Here is a 17,378-nt window from a genome sequence, read left to right on the forward strand (position 1 = left end):
GTGAAGCATAAAAAGACGAAAGTAAAAACACCAATTCATGTCCTGCAAGGGAACTCACAAGTGCATGTTTACTCAGTTTCAGCACTGCTTTTGACATGGGGCTGATTTATGTAAACTACAACGTCAACGCCTACCATGAGATAGCGAATCAATTTCTATCCTTGTTTCATGGACTAGGAGGACTTAAGACCATGAAGGTGTACTTCATATAAATGAAGACACCAGTCTTGTTGCTCAACGGATTGTCGAATAGCATTTCACTTACAAGAGGGTGTTGAGAAAGAAATTGAGGCATTATTAAAACATGAAAGCATTGAAGGATCCAGTGGTCTGACATCATGGGTACCACCCACAGTGGTAGTTCCAAAGAAGGATAGTGGAGGAGCTGTGCACATCTGCATTGATATGCATCAAAAGAAGGCGATTTTTGAGAACGACATCCAGGTGGGCACATTGCTGACATGATTGCGCAGCTGAATGGAGCCAAAATGTTTTCCCGCCGTGATTTGAACTAAGTGTATCACCAACTCGAACTGGAAGAAAGTTGCAGGTACATTGCTACCTTTTCGACCCATGTTGGTTTATTTAGATATAAAAGGCTATGTTTCGAGGTGTCATCAGCTGCAGAACTCTTAAAGAATGTAATTCGCAGCATTATATAGCCAGTCACAAATGCTTTCAATTACAATGATGACATACGAGTTTTGGGGACCACACAAAAGGAGCATGATAAAGCACCTACACAAGTGAGTTGTATACTTGCTGATGCAGGTCTCACTTTAAATGCTGCAAAGAGTGAGTTTCATAAAACAAAACTCAAGTTCTTCGGTCATATCTCTTCTGTTGAGGGGATGACTTCTGGTCCAAATAAAGTACATGCCTTGTCATCCACTCCTCTCCCACAATGCTGTGATCTCTCCTTGGTGTGTCCAGTTACTGTTCAAGGTATATACACAACTTTGCTACTCCGAGTGCCCCATCGAGAGACTTAACAAAACAAAATGTTCCATTTCGATGGTCACATGTATGTGAGCAAAACTTCAAGAAAATCAAACATACAATTGAGAAAGCCACTGAAATGGCATACTTCAATCTGAAATTGCAGATGGAGGTTGTTATTGATCCAAGCCCAACGGGGTTGGGTGCCATCCTTTCCAAGCACACTGGAGATCACAATTGCATCACATTGTGGCTTATGCAGGAGTTTGTCATTCACCAAACATGACATGACACAACCAGAAAAATAAAGCCTCACTGTGGTGTTGGCTTGTGAACATTTTCATATATTCCTGTATGGTAAGCATTTCACGGTTGTTACGGACCACCAAGCATTGCTTACCATTTTTGGGAAAATCCTAAAGCCAAGATGTCCCCCACGTATTGAGAGGTGGGGGTTGCAACTGCAGGAGTATGATTGTACGATTGTGCATCGTCCAGGAAAAGGATCAAAATCCTGCTGACTACCTTACACATGTACCAATAACATGTCATGTCATCATTTCAAAAGTGCTGATGCTTATTTTAACTTCATAGTGAAATCCAGTACACCTGCTGCCATATCAGAGGAACAAATCATTGCTGCTATGACCACTGACAGAGATTTGCAAACCCTCAAAGACATTATTGCCCATCAATGTTGGAGAAAGCATGCTCAACCTCTTCATGATGGCTTGGAATATCAGAAATTCAAAAATGTGCAGTAGGAACTTTCAGTTACTCCAGAAAGCATTATATTACGAGGCTCGAGAACTGTCATACCAGAAAGTCTGAGACAACAATTCATTGAACTGGCACAAGGGACATTGTGAAATTGTTGCTACTAACAAGCTCTACAGGACCTAGTGTAGTTCCCTCGTCTTGATGAAAGAGTTGAAAAGGAATTAAGGGCAAGTCATTTGAGCAACTGCTTGTCATCCTAAACAACCCTACATCCATTATACATGAATGATCCTCTAAAGCATGCATGGGAAAAGATTGCAATTGTTTTTTGGGACCTTTTGACAATGGACATCATCTACTAGTCATTGTTGATGAATACTCCCATTTTACCTTTGTGGAAAAACTACCATCAAATACTCATGACAGTCATTGAGAGATTAGAAAATATTTTTACACCACAGGGTGTTCCTTTGATTTTGAAATCTGACAATGGCCTGCCTTTCAATCGTTGAGATTTTACAGATTTTCTCGCTAATCTAAATGTCAAGAGTCAGTAAAATCACAACTCTCTGGTCACAGGTGAATGGTTTTGTCGAGAGATTTATGAGCACCATCAAGAAGACCATTCAGAGTGCTGCGCTGGAAGAGTTGAACTCAAATCAGTTTTTCAGTCTACACTTCATGCATATGGGTCAACTCCCAATATCTACCATTGGTGAATTGCATGCCACCTTATTATTTGGGAGAGCCATTGGAACCAAATTGCCACAAAGAATTACTGAAACAGCTATTGACAGTGATAAACTGTGCACCTCCGATTCTTCTCACAAACGGAAAATGAAGACCTGTATAGATGGACGTCACTCTGCTTGGAGGAATGTGTTCAAATGAGGAGATCAAGTAATTGTCAGACCGAAACAGAAACACAAGTCTGGTGTTTAGATGTTGGCCCACTGAGGGTTGTGATTAGTAAAGGTCAGTGACTGCTCACTGTCCTTGAAAAGTTAATTGTGCAAGATTCTTCGCATTTCAAGCACCTGCCTCGACATTCGCCAACTCTAGATGTCAAAAGTGAGACTCATTGACTTGAGAATCCGTAGAGCCCAGCGAGTGTACCAGTGTCTCTATTCTCAATGACAGTCATGGACACTTCTCCAATTTCTCTGCAGCCTTACATGACCAGTTTTGTGCGGTTGATTTGCGCACAAAAATGACTTCTTGTAGAGTTGTGATGTATAAATGTATTATTTGTATTTTTTGTTGAACAAAGGGGGAGATGTGGTGCCTTGTGAGTTAGAGATGACAGGCCATGTTTGTTCCTGACGACTCTAAAGAACAGTGACTTATTTACTTGGTTCTGGGTGATAGAATTCATGGTGTAGAGTGCTCAGTTAACAGTTACACGCTGAAGAATAATAATGTGTAGCACCAAGCTTCATGTGTAGCTTGATCATTTACATGTACCCGGGCTGGGGAGAACTCTACAACATTGTGTCTTCACAAGTTCAAAACTGCACCAACTTGTGAACATGTGCCATGTAGTAAACATGTGCTTCTCCCAACATGGCCATCTGCGGTTGTTACTCCTTTCTAGATAAAGGAGGAGGATGTGTTGTAAACGTGTTCTCCTCCCAACATGGCCACCTGCTGTCATTACACCTTCCTCTATGTTCCTACCTACTAAGCTTCCCAAGAATGCCTGTGTACATTCTATGTGGTACTTGAATGTTCCACACTTGTCAGTTGATGGTCTGGCCAGCTAGCAAGTTGTGTTGCTGTGCTGTAAGGTAATAAACCTAACTTCTAACTACGAAGAAGTGTCCTGCTGCTTACTTGAACATCTTCACAGCATGCCACTTTTTTTTAGCTATGTAATGGAGGCCACATTTATTTTGCTGCCCACAAGTATTTTCAATCCCAGTACCATACGGTCACCTGCCTCAGTTTTCCAGTTTATTTGTAGGAGAGAATACTGCATAAGAGCCAGAGCTGCCGACTTTGGAACTAGCTAACCAGGTTCGAGTCTCGACGTCGGCTCTACATCCTCTGATTCTGGGAAAATCGCGTAATAGTTCCCGTGTCTACAAAATCAGTATGCCCTTGTATAACTTCACCGGTGCACGTGTAGAGCGCTACCCTCCAACAGCTTCGGGTCGTAGTTCACGCTATATAAAACTGCAACTTGTCCACCTGAGCACTTCCTTCCCTCTTTCCGATCCAGAACGGCAGGCAGCAACGGCCCAGTCTTGCCTGCACAACTCATAATAGCTTGTCGCCGCCTACTGTAATGCTAAATCACCTCATGCGACCCTCCATATAAAGCCTCTTTCCATCTGAGAGACAGTAAGACGATGACACATGCATGTCTTGCATGAGGAGGCTACCGAGCCAATAAGCACCTCGGAAATCTGAGGGTCCACTGTGATTTGCTGGTGTTCTCCCAGTGCTCCAATCCTATGTCACCTTACAGATCAAGACATTCCGTCTACTCAGAGACGTCTCTCAGACTATGCTCAGCCGTGATATTGGTTGCTTTGCGACCCGGAAGCTCTTAAACAATGACATCCGAAGATCAGCGACACAGATAAGGCTGAATTCACATAAGGACAGACAGATGATCACCGTAAGTTACCATAACGTGCGGTAAGATGTTTGACCGATTAGTTGAGGGCTTCTGGTGCATTTTCTGCTCTTATCAATGTCCACCGTTTCCTATAAAGAAAAATATCAAGACTGTTTATCACCCTCGTGTGTTACAGAAATGTGGTGATCTGTAATCTGTACAAGAAACTATGTGACCTGTTACCACTCACCCTTTCGCATTTATAATTGTAATGAATGATAAAATGTTGTGCTGATAGTTTTTATTAAATATTAAAAACATTGTACTATATATACTTATAATTGACATTGATCACATTGGATTAAGGTTGCCCTAAAATGTAAGGATTAAGAGTGTACATTTTGAATATTGTATTGTATGGCGATATGTATTCTGCCTGAAAGCATGTAGTGATAGTGCGTTACCTTATATGAAGCTTGATCGTCCCCCAAACCTAACTCCGACCCGATAATGTTTAGTGTGCTATGTGGATTAGCCTATGGGGAAACTTCCTGACAAACTGGTGCTATCGAATTGACACTTATGCTTGACCAGAGCCTTTTATAAGCCTTTTTTAAAACGTAATGTGATTGAGTGTCTTCCAGACTCATGTTTTCGCAGGCACCGGTGGTCTGAATTTATCTTGTTTCCGGATATGATTGTATACTAATGATCATTCTTCTCGGATGGCGAGTTTGTTTCTTCTTTGATATTTTGGCATTTTAATCGGTTATTGTATATCGGTTATTGTATTCATTTTTTCAGGTCCAATTGCCGTAAATACCTGCACAGGAACACCCGATGACCTGCAGTTGACCCTTACAGCGGGCTCTAGGCTCCTTTATATCTGAGGCACCAAACGACTCTTCAACAACCAAGAAAATGACCCTCTTTCATTTTGGAAACTGCTTTGCTCTGGCTTATTTTCCATACTTTATCACCTACAAATGCAGTGGACTGTAAGTACATCTTTGAAAACTGTCAAGAGTGCTGTCAATGAGCAAGGAAACCAGGGATTTGTCACAGAGTCGGAGCCTTTCACTTGTAGTATTTCCTTAGTATTGTGCTGAAACACTTAATGCTTGATTTATTGGTGGGGCTTTTCATGTCATTATTATATCATTTATGTAGAGACTGTATTGCCGGAAAGCCAGTTGAAAGTGCTCATGCTGACCCCTGCACATAGGGTGGCTGGGAGAAAGATAAAATACTAGACCCTAGCAGAGTCACAACTCAGAAGAAAAAGAGTTTACAAAAAATACGGTATGGAATTAGGTCTACTCGTATTTGTTTCTCAATAGGCCGCATTAAGCCTGATCCTTTAATTTGACCCCGAGCCAAAACCTTACCCACTTCATTCGTTGCTCTAGCAAAGATAGACACGACTGAACAAGGCTCATTAACTTTTTGGTACGGTGGAAGAATAGTTTAAGAATGGAGGCAAGGATCAGACGGGCTCGTCTTGAAACAGATGCTCTAATAGGGGATTAATTTGCTCTGTATTATAAGCAGTTCTATGCTACCAGACCGCTCCATGACATGCAGGCCATAGCAACATACCTGACCTCCGTTATTACGCAAACTTTAGACACATAGGCACAAGAGTTGCTGAAGGCAGAAATCACGCTAAGCGAGGTTCACAAAGCCATAGTCAAAATAAAAACTGGAAAGACTCCGGGTCAAATGACATTCCAGCCGAGTTTTATAAACGCTCAGACGAGGCACACACTCGTACGAGCGTCCAACAATGGTGGCAGTGCCGAGGCAGGTACCCCACCCTCGGGATTTGGATATCCTTTTCTGACAGCCTTTCCATTGCGGGAACACCAACATGAAAAGTTTGTCAGAAAGGGATATTTGGGGCCCCAAACAAGGCCCCCTTCTGTCATAGGTCTCCGATAAGTGGTACTGGGGGCACATGTAATGCCCCTAATCACCTCCGTGCATCTTGTACTATGCATGACATGGTGCATGGCACATGGTGCATGGACGTGCAGGAGCGGCATTTGTTGCGGCCCTCTACCATGCATGCAGCATGCCACCTCCGTGGTTCTGACAACTTTACAACTGCCAGCTCGGCGGTTGCATCGAAATGCGGCGGTTCGACTGCTGTATGCTTATTGGATGGTCTTCTCACCGCCGCAATAGCGGTTGATGGTCTGACTGACATCGAAATCTTGGCATAAATTTTGAAACTAAGTTGTTGGCCACCATTCTGGCCACGCGTCTCTTGCAGGTCATTACACCACTGATCCAACCAGTCGATATTTATTCCCGGTAGATCGACACGCCATAACATGAGATGTAAACATGTGTGGTTATCAACAGTACAGGCCTGATTACCTCCCCATATCTTTCGCTAGTTAGACACTGAGAAAGCATTTGACCCTGTCCATGAGCCATTCCAGAAGGCAAACTCTTCTGAAGTTCGCCTTTGGCCCACAATTCCGTAGTTGGGTGGCGGTGTTATATAAAAATCCAGTGGCAACAGTTAGAATTAATGGATAGGTATTGTCAGAGTTTCCATAGGCAGGGGGACCAGACAGGGGTGCCCTCTCTCCGTTACTGTTTGCTCTCACTGGCATGCTAAGTCCAACATTACCCAGGCATTTGAGGGTTTCAAATCTTATCCACTGACATAAGGGAGGAGACACTATCCCTATACTCTGATGACATGCTTCTCTGTGATGGACCCAGATGCCACCATCCTGGTCCTCTTTGAAGTGCTGGCGGACTATGGGGCCCATTCAGAGTATAATGATCTGACAAGAAAGAACAATTTTCCCTTACCTACCACATAATTGAAAATAGCAACTACTCAGATATAGGTGACAAGGACTGGACCATGACTTGCAATATTACAACAAAATATATATTATTTATTTCATTTTTATAAATATATGCTCTATAAATTTACTTCAAATAACATTGTTTCATGAATTCATCAGATATAGTGAGATTTACAATTTTTATAAAGACAAAATATTTTTATAAATACAGAAAAAGAGAACACTGGAAAATATCATAAAGTGTAAATGAATCAGACATTTATAACAAATCAAATGACTGGACGCGTTTCGGCGGCTCAAGGCCACCTTCTTCAGGACCACTTCCGATAAAGAAACCCAGATATCCAGGGGGTACAGAGAAGCGAGGGTTGACAATACTGTTGGAGTTCTAATGATACAATCCAATTACAAAGTTTCCTGAAGATAATTTATTATCTATCTTCCAAATAATGATCCCTATATAGGTAGATGTGGGAGTAAATCGGGTATTCCGTGATTACTGCATACAGTATGATCCTTGACTTTCTATTTATTAAAAAAACCCAATAATTGGGTCCCAGCTCTATTAGGTGACAATTATGTCCACAAGGTTTTATAAATCCATTTTCTATTCAGAACACTGAGGGTATTGCATCCAAACTTTAGAGCGTCCTGATCGAAATAGAGCCTCGATTCTAACGTGTCCGCATCTCAGTAAACTCCAATACAGGTTTTTTTTTCCTGTATTGGAGTTTACTGAGATGCGGACACGTTAGAATCGAGGCTCTATTTCGATCAGGACGCTCTAATGTTTGGATGCAATACCCTCAGTGTTCTGAATAGAAAATAGATTTATAAAACCTTGTGGACATAATTGTCACCTAATAGAGCTGGGACCCAATTATTGGTTTTTTTCAATAAATAGAAAGTCAAGGATCATACTGTATGCAGTAATCACGGAATACCCGATTTACTCCAACATCTACCTATATAGGGATCATTATTTGGAAGATAGATAATAAATTATCTTCAGGAAACTTTGTAATTGGATTGTATCATTAGAACTCCAACAGTATTGTCAACCCTCGCTTCTCTGTACCCCCTGGATATCTGGGTTTCTTTATCGGAAGTGGTCCTGAAGAAGGTGGCCTTGAGCCGCCGAAACACGTCCAGTCATTTGATTTGTTATAAATGTCTGATTCATTTACACTTTATATTTTCCTGTGTTCTCTTTTTCTGTATTTATAAAAATATTTTGTCTTTATAAAAATTGTAAATCTCACTATATCTGATGAATTCATGAAACAATGTTATTTGAAGTAAATTTATAGAGCATATATTTATAAAAATGAAATAAATAATATATATTTTGTTGTAATATTGCAAGTCATGGTCCAGTCCTTGTCACCTATATCTTAGTAGTTGCATTTTTCAATTATGTGGTAGGTAAGGGAAAATTGTTCTTTCTTGTCAGATCATTTCATTCCCCTCCTTCCCTGGCTTGAACAAGTCTTGAGGGGGTCCCATCATTATTGCTAAGCCCATTCAGAGTATAGAATCAATTGGAGCTAATCAGTGCTATCTGTCCTGCAGGATCCCTCGGGCACTCTGCCCCTACCAAAGGGCCTCCGAATGTCCACATAGGGCTTTAATCATTTTGGGACCTTCATAACTGCACATAAGGAACTTTGCGCTAGCCGAAATGCTGGGAGGGCACTTACAAAGTTTTTAACAGATGTAGACAGATGTATGGGGGCTACCCCTTTTCTTGATGTGGCTCACTGCACTTTTTAATATTATCACCCTACCTAAATTACTATATGCGCTCTAAACACACACTACACATGGCCCTCTGAGTGTGTACCAAAATCAACAAAGAGTGAAGGGCTTTGTTATTGTATCGAGGTCCCCCCTCGATATTTCTCCGGACCTTGCATCGGTTTCAGTATAATGGGTGGTTGGGTTTCAGTATAATGGGTGGTTGGCAGTCCCAGATTCCCAGATATCGAAAGTTATTACTGGACTGCTCATTTAATTGCTATCAACGACTAGATATATGCCTCTCGGGACCACCGGACATTCTGACTGGAACGTGCAGTGCTGGAGAAGCACTCATACATACACTACCTATATGGGGGTCCCAGACTCTGGCCCAGGCGACACAAGTGTCCCTGTCTGCATGGCATAGGGCACACACGATTACCCAAAAACACCGCTCTGGAAGGGGGCGTGGTTCAGGGAAGTAACCAAACTTCGGGGTTTTGGGAAATGAGACACAATAAGCATCTCTAAAATAGGGATATCCTTGAGAACGGGAAACTCATGGCATTCTCCTCAGTCCGACAGGCCTATCAGTTACACCCAACTCAGTTTTTAAAATATGCTCAGCTATGACATACATAGCAAGCAGAGCAGTTGATCGGGGTGGCCATCCCGGAATATGCCCCTCTTGAGTGGCGTATTTTAATTGAGGAATCGGGCAGAGGCACAATATCTTAGACCTATAGAACTATAAATAAAAACATGCAAGACTCGCTGTGACAGCTGAGAGAGAGATGGCCTCGAGATCTGGGTGCCTTGGAAGACATTGACTGGGAGGCAGCATGGATGCACACTTGTGAGGTTGCTATTAAAGCGTGCCAACGTCTCATCCAGTTCAAAACTCTGCATAGGGTGTATTATGATAGCCGTCCTCTACATAGCATGGGGAGGGGCACCAGACCTATGTGGCTAAGATGCTCCAAAGCTATTTTATTTAGAGTAGTGTGCGCAATTTACTGGCTGTGGGCGGCGCCGACCATGATGAGTCCGTGGCGTGAAGGTCCAGTGGCAAAAGAGCCCGCTGCGTGAGCTAGCAGAATCAATTGCTCATTGGAGGAGGACCGATGAGGGCCTGCCTGTGAGCACATGATGACCCCGCCCATATAGTCTAAGCAAAATATGCATGGATTCATCACGAGCGACACATGATTGTTTAACATTGTAAGTGTAAGTGCAAGCGCACCTTGCATCACAGCTCACCACCTAGCTTGTTAATATAATGTGTGCGGGCTGATGGGGGGGGGGGGATCCCCCGTGCCGTCAATCTTGTAGGGCGCTGAAGCGCTACCAATGACGGCCCTGGGCATCATTTTTTGCCAAGCCCCGGCACGGTTTCATATATGCTGGGGGTGGGGGGAGGTGACGTGATGTGACACGCCCTTTTCGGCTGCCCAGTGGTCGGATTACAGGGGTGAATTGGCAGGCGGGCATTCGGGAATGGGCCGAAGGGCCGGTGCCTCAGTGCCCTCTGTGGGCCGTTTTTTTTCTCCCCTGTCCCAGTCCACAGAGAGTGGACTAGGAAAGGGGAGAAAGAAAAACGGCCCACAGAGTGCACGGAGACAGAGACACAGAAAATGAAAGCAGCCTCGCTGTGCGGCCAGACAGCGATTGTCAGCTGTGGCCTCTCCTTCACCCCTGCCCTGCCAAGCAATCAAGCTGAGGCTGGGCAGGGATGATTTTTTGCAATAATCGGCCTCCCTGGGGGCCAGGTGTTTCTCAGGCCTTTGAGCCATTTTCACCTCGGCCCCCCTGGGGCCCATGCAGCCCAGAAACGGTGTTAGTCTTAGCACCTCGCCCACAGCCCTTCACATTCAGGGCATAGTGGGCGAGGAAGAATGGGTTTTGCTGTGGGGGCCTGGTGATGTTTGGAATTTTTTTGTTTTATTTATGCGATTTTATATAGTGCGGACTTTACCCGAAGGTGTCAGAGCGCTTCACACTAGGAGCAGCAATAATACATGAGGAGAAAATTATAAGTGGACAAATTACAAAAGCAAACGTTAAGTTACATGAATCGAAAGTGACAATAGTGAGCAACCAAAATACAAGAGGAGCAAACGATACATTACAGGAGGAAAAAGTGATATGTGTGCAGGTTACAAAAGCGTACAAAATACAAGTAGAGGTATAATACTGCAATTAATGGCAGTCACTCCAGCACAAGAACAAACGTTACGTAGGCAATGGTGGCACTTGTGCAAGTATCTAAAGCAAATAAAAATGAGAGGTAGCAAACAGTGGGTTACAAGAGAAAAGTGACGTGTGCAAGTTACAAAAGGGTACCATACACAGGTACAAGGGTAATACTACAGTAAATGGTAAATACTCAAACTGCCAGAACACACTGGGAAGGCACTTCCCATGCACCAGCTTCACCTCAGCCTCCCCCCTGGCTACCTTGGATGACCCAGAAAGCTGTGTTTTGTGCTCCCCTGCCAGGACATTTTCCCAAGGCCTGGAGGGTTGATTAATTTACTAATTGCAGGGGCCTTACCTCTGTTCATGTGCTCCTGAGCTGAAGGTCTGGGGAGGGCTAAGTAGGTTAGTAATAGCAGGGGCTTTGCTGCTTTTCAGGTGCTCCTGTGCTGAAGGTCTGGGGAGGGCTAAGTAGGTTAGCAATAGCATGGGCTTTGCTGCTTTTCAGGTGCTCCTGTGCTGGAGGGCTGGAATAATTTTGTGACAAAAAGGGGACTTGCTATTTTTTTTAGTTGCTCAGCATGTAGGCCATTGTCACCTTGGCCCTGTATCCTGTGCAAGAACAGTATCCTCCCACTTTCATTCCTTGTCTGTGCAAATGGTGTTTCATGAAAGGCCACGCCCCTTGAATGTGGGCCACGCCCCTTAAATATGGGCCACGCCCCTTGAATGTGGGCCACTTTTTTCGTCAGTGCCCGGTCCGAATTGTGATCCCAATCCGACCCTGTCGGATTAGTGCTGCCTGTGTCTCTCGACAACTGTTGGTGGTCCTCATCTCGTCGATCTCCTCATCTCTGCTGCTCTCGTCGACACTCCAGTCACTGCTGGCCCACTGGCTGCCCAGTGCATCATGGTCACGTAGGCCACCACCAAGGAGGACAAGTCACTGCCGCCCACTGGTCACCCAGTGTCTGTGACTCAGTCAGCAGGCAGTGGCACTCGCTTGTCACAGGGCGCTCTGCACAGCCAGCCGTTTGGCAGGCACCTCTCAGCGTAGGCCGTGCAGCAGACTTGCTCCGGAGTCCGGATGGTACCACCTCGCCTCGACCTCAGGTGTGTCTCTCTTCATTAATGTAATGTTTAAGCTTCGCCACAGCCTCCTCCTTCAGCTGCCAGCCTGGCCTGCCTCAGTCGGGAGTCGACTCTGGACCGACCGTCAGTGTCAGTGAGTGACAGTACAGTCACTCACTTGTCGTCGGTCACTCCCAGTCAGACTCAGGCCTAGACTGCGCTGGCCCGCGGTCTCCCGGCTATACTTTACTGGCTATACTTTATTGAAGACTCAAAAGGTTGGGCTATGGGCTGTAATGTAATCCTCGGTGACAGCACCTCTGATACAATAACGAGTACCGATGTCATCCGGTGGGCGCCTTTGTTAATGGGAAGCAACTGCCTCCCTCCCCCTGCAGTCTCCTCGTCTAACTACTACTTCACTTACAAATTGCATCTCCCCCGCAATTACCGGGGGTGCGAAAGGTGTGTCTAGCAGGACGGTACGCCGTTAACAGAAATGTACTTTGCTAACCCCACAGGAGAAAAGGCTTTTGGTTTCCTGTGGCTTTGGGGCAACTGTGTTTATGTCCCGTACCGGCTTCCCTGGGGAGGCACCCATTTCCCACATGCAACTTGTACAGTTGCTCTAACTTTGTCTCACAGTCACTGTGAGTGCCCCGCCCCCCGGTTTCTGAGGCGTGTTTCTTATAGGTTTTAATGCGCACTTGTTTAAATTAAGAAATTGGTTTGAATAAATACAATTGAGGACAACATTGCCGAACATGTGTGGGCGTGCACACACAGATAACAACACACACACACACACACCACACAACCACACACACACAACCAGACTGTCAGTGCACACTTACACCAGGCACAGGCACCATCAGTCGTCAGTGAACGCTTTCACTGGGCACAAACCCCACCAGCCATCAGTTCACGCTTTTACCGGGCCCAAACACCACCAGGTGTCAGTGCACACTTTAACCAGGTACATACACCACCAGCCGTCAGTACACGCTTCCACTAGGCACACACACCACCAGCCGGCAGTGCACACTTCCACTAGGCACACACATTACCAGCCATCAGTGCACAATTTCTACAGGCACACACACCACCAGCCATCGGTGCACACATCAATTGTTAACACATCCACAAATAACTATTGTAGCAGTCGCAGTATGGCACACTTTACTTTCAAACATATTCATCTAAAGCGCAGCATGCCACCACTGCTACAAAAAAGAAATGAAACATTTTTGTCCTACAATTTATAGACTTTTGGTGCAATTAATGTTGCAATATTAAGCAATGCCAATAGCTCAAACTTAATCAACCCGAGACCTATTGCATTGTAAATGCTTGTTTTTTTAACTGATCTGCACGTTCTGTAACGGAAAATTGTTGTTCACTACATAGGGCGTCGCTGTCCCCGGTCCGCCACGGCAAACAGTGCCGATTGAGCAGAGGGACTGACGCGACTCCGCCCATACTGGCTACGGCACTTCCGCCAAGGGGGCTTATTAGGCGGATGCCTTGCCGGCCGCGTTGCACTAGGTGATTACGCATCATAGGGCTTTGTTGTCAGCAGTTTTTAAACTGCTAGCCTCTCTGCCTGGCGCTGTATTTTGCTCATTAGCACATTGAATCTAGACTGCACATTGTGTTTTTAAGGAAAACTGCTGCTTTTATATTTTATTAATTAATTCGGTAAAATTTGTGAAATTGATGCTCTCACTGGTTTTTTAACTGATCTGCACGTTCTGTACCTGAAAATTGTTGTTCACTTCATAGGGCGTCGCTGTCCCCGGTCCGCCACGGCAAACAGTGCCGATTGAGCGGAGGGACTGACGCGACCCCGCCCAAACTGGCTACCGCACTTCCGCCCAGGGGGCTTATTAGGTGGATGCCTTGCCGGCCGCGGAGCGGCCGCGCGTAGCGGGCGCGCCGAAGCCGCGCCAAAGGTAAGCCCGTCTGCGCCCATCCGCGACCGGATTGCGGCCGGCGCCGACCATGCTGCTAAAAATAGTAGGGGTGAGGCTTACGTCTGGACGCGAGAGGAGCTATTGAACCTCCGATGCTCCGGCTGTCCGACTGCACATAAGATCAATTTAGCCAGCACCCTGCTTCCACGCCTGTGCACAGACTGTGGACAGCATCTAGTTCACCACTGTGCACCCGAAAAAAATATATTTTCCGTGCAAGGCCAAACCAAGATAGGCTGTGCAAAAATTAAGGCCTGCCTTATAAATTGTAGATCTTTACCTAAACATACTGACGAGGTTTGGTCTGTTAATTGAGGGTTTGTGGGATGTTCTATTCATGACAGAAACATGGTTAAACACAGACACTGTGACAGCAATCTCATTGGCAATTCCTTCTGGTTTTAAAATGAGTCATGTTAATAGAGAAGGAGATAAAAGAGGAGGTGGAGTGGCTATTATCTTCAGGGACTCATGGGAATTGGTGTCTTCGGCTCCGGTGTTTGCTCAGGGCATAGAAGGCTTAAATTTCTGCTTACAACCAGCCACTACATCAGCATTCGGAGGGATTTTGATTTATAGGCTTCCTGATTGTGCTGCATCGGCCCTTCTTACTACTTGTAATTTAATTGCTCAAAAATCAATTATGTACACAAATTTCCTGGCCCTAGGAGATTTTAATCTACATGTAAATGATCTGAGCTGCCCGCAAGCCATGCAGCTAATTTCATTACTAGCAGGGGCCAATCTTAAACAATGCGTTTCTTGCCCCACACATGTAGCGGGCAACACCTTGTACTTAGTCTTCTCAAACTGTACTATTATTGATATGGAGCCGGCTGTTCCCCTAACATGGTCAGATCAGACGGCGATGCGATATCGTTACATCACTGGATCGCCTCGGCAGTAGAGCTGGTTGCCCCAGGCAGACTGCGAAAATCAAATAGATTATCCCCCACTGCTCCATGGTTCTCTCCTGCCTCGCGCAGCTCCGGTCGCTCCCCCAGGCTCCCTGAACTCTGGGTATCGTAGCGCTAGCTTCCTGATTGCACCCTTGGCATTTTTGCTCCGCATTTTGACTTACATTCTCTCATGCTCATTACCTTTGAAAAAGCGCGATATTGAAAACTAACTGCATATTGCCTGCAGCGCTTGTGCCTATTGTTGTGTCAGCCCGCTTTCAAGTCTAACTGTGCCTCTGCCCACTTGCACGTTTCTTTTCCCTGGCTGCCGATCTTAAAATATTTGCGGTGATTTACTTCCGGCCATTTTGTTTGTTGTTCTGCCTGCCAGCCCGCCCCTCCACCACAATCACACCTCCCTGCAGCCCCTCCCTCGCTCCGCCCCCTCCTCTCTCCATTTATGTCTGATGTCCCCACGCGCTACGGCCACGCCGAAGGTGCGCCAAAGGTAAGCCCGTCTACGCCCGTCCGCGCCTGGACCGCGCCCAGCGCCAGACCCCCTACCCCTCGCGCTGCGCTGCCCTCCCACATCACCTACGATGCCGCCACCCTCCTAGCCCTTAACCCCGGTCGCGCCCCCAACTGCGTCCAAGCCGCTCCTGGACACACCCATGGACCTTTCTCCTGCTACTCCTGCAAATTCAGCGGCACCAACTGCATCTCCGCTACGATCACACCTCAGATTCCCGACCCCAACCACCTACAATGCATCCTTCTCAACACCCGCTCGGTCCACAGACACGCCATTGACCTATGGAATCTACTAGACACCATCTCTCCAGACGTCGCCTTCCTAACTGAAACATGGATGAACGCTTCCTCCGCCCCAGACATCACCATTGCCATCCCTGAAGACTATAAGATCACACGCAAGGACCGCACCGGCCACACAGGAGGAGGAATCGCTATCGTCCATAAGAAATCTATCCGCATCTCAACCAGCTCTGACGCCAACCTCGCCAACTCCGAACACCTTCACTTCCAAATACACATCGACCCCAAGACCACACTCAGAGGCACCCTCCTCTACAGACCACCAGGACCCCGCGCAAAATTCAGTGAAGACATCACGGACTTCGTCACTCCACACGCGCTCCCCTCCAAAGACTACATCCTTCTGGGAGACCTCAACTTTCACCTTGAAAAGATCAACGACCGCAACACCACCACCCTCCTGGACAACCTCGCCAACCTCGGACTTAAACAACTAGTCACTTCCCCCACCCACATCGCAGGTCACACACTCGACCCCATCTTCACCTCCAGCAATCATGTCTCCTTCAGCCACACTACGGATCTCCTCTGGACTGACCACAGCTGCGTTCACTTCACCTACAACAAGCCAAAACCCACCAACCACCTCCAACCAACTCTGCAAAGAAACTGGAACAAAATCACCACTGACCAGATCTCCGCATCGCTCCTTCTAAACACCCCAGCCCACTCTTCTAACCCAAACCAAGCTGCCGCTAACCTCACCCTATGGTTATCCAACACCGCCGACACCTTAGCACCACTGAAAAAACGTCAAAGCAAACCTGGCAGCAAGAAGGCCTCATGGTTCAACGATGATCTTAAGAAGTCCAAGAAACTCTGCCGCTCCCTTGAAAAGGCCTGGAAAAAAGACCCTACCACTAGCACCAAGGACGCCTTCAAAAACGCCACCCGCACTCACCACCAACTAATCCGAAAGGCCAAGAAAACAGCATTCAAGGATCGACTTGACAACAACGCCCACAACAGCAAGGAACTTTTCAACATCATCAAGGAATTTTCCAACCCCTCGGCCAACTCCAGCGACATCACCCCCTCTCAAGCCCTCTGCGACTCCCTAGCCTCATTCTTCCACAACAAGATTGCAGACATCCACAACAGCTTCGACAACCAACCCAGAGACCAACCCACCCAACCATTTGCTGAACATTCTCCCCCCGTGAACACCCTTAACGACTGGAACCCAATCTCCACTGAGGACACAATCCGCCTGATGAATTCCATCCACTCAGGATCCCCCACAGACCCATGTCCTCATCACATCTTCAACAAAGCAGACTCCGTCATAGCACCGCACCTCCGAGACGTCATCAACTGCTCCTTCAACTCCGCCACCTTCCCGGAAGACTGGAAACACGCTGAACTCACCGCCCTTCTGAAAAAACCCACAGCGGACCCCACTGAACTCAAAAATTACCGCCCCATTTCGCTCCTTCCATTCCCGGCCAAAGTCATCGAGAAAGCCGTCAACAACCAGCTCGCCGCTTTCCTCGAAGCCAACAAATCCCTCGACTCCTCACAATCTGGCTTCCGGGCAAAACACAGCACTGAGACCGCCCTCATCGCAGCAACAGACGACATTTGAACTCTACTGGACAATGGAGACACAGTCTCC

General features: G+C 46.2%; 1 protein-coding gene across 2 annotated transcripts in view; it reads left to right on the forward strand.

Moving 5' to 3' along the window:
* The first annotated feature begins 4,131 nt into the window (after positions 1-4,131).
* TMEM147 (transmembrane protein 147) overlaps positions 4,132-17,378 on the forward strand; it is a 140,360-nt gene continuing 127,113 nt past the window's right edge. The window contains exons 1-2 of one of the 2 annotated variants that reach the window (XM_086929961.1): positions 4,132-4,282; positions 5,027-5,220. In XM_086929961.1, the coding sequence (XP_086786087.1) occupies positions 5,144-5,220 (77 nt within the window). In that variant the 5' untranslated portion in view covers positions 4,132-4,282; positions 5,027-5,143. Of the gene's footprint in view, positions 4,303-5,026; positions 5,221-17,378 lie in introns of both variants that reach the window. The other variant, XM_086929962.1, reaches the window with a different exon arrangement.

The sequence above is a fragment of the Lissotriton vulgaris genome, chromosome 7 (assembly GCF_964263255.1).
Source record: "Lissotriton vulgaris chromosome 7, aLisVul1.2, whole genome shotgun sequence".
In the NCBI taxonomy this organism is placed as follows: domain Eukaryota; kingdom Metazoa; phylum Chordata; class Amphibia; order Caudata; family Salamandridae; genus Lissotriton; species Lissotriton vulgaris.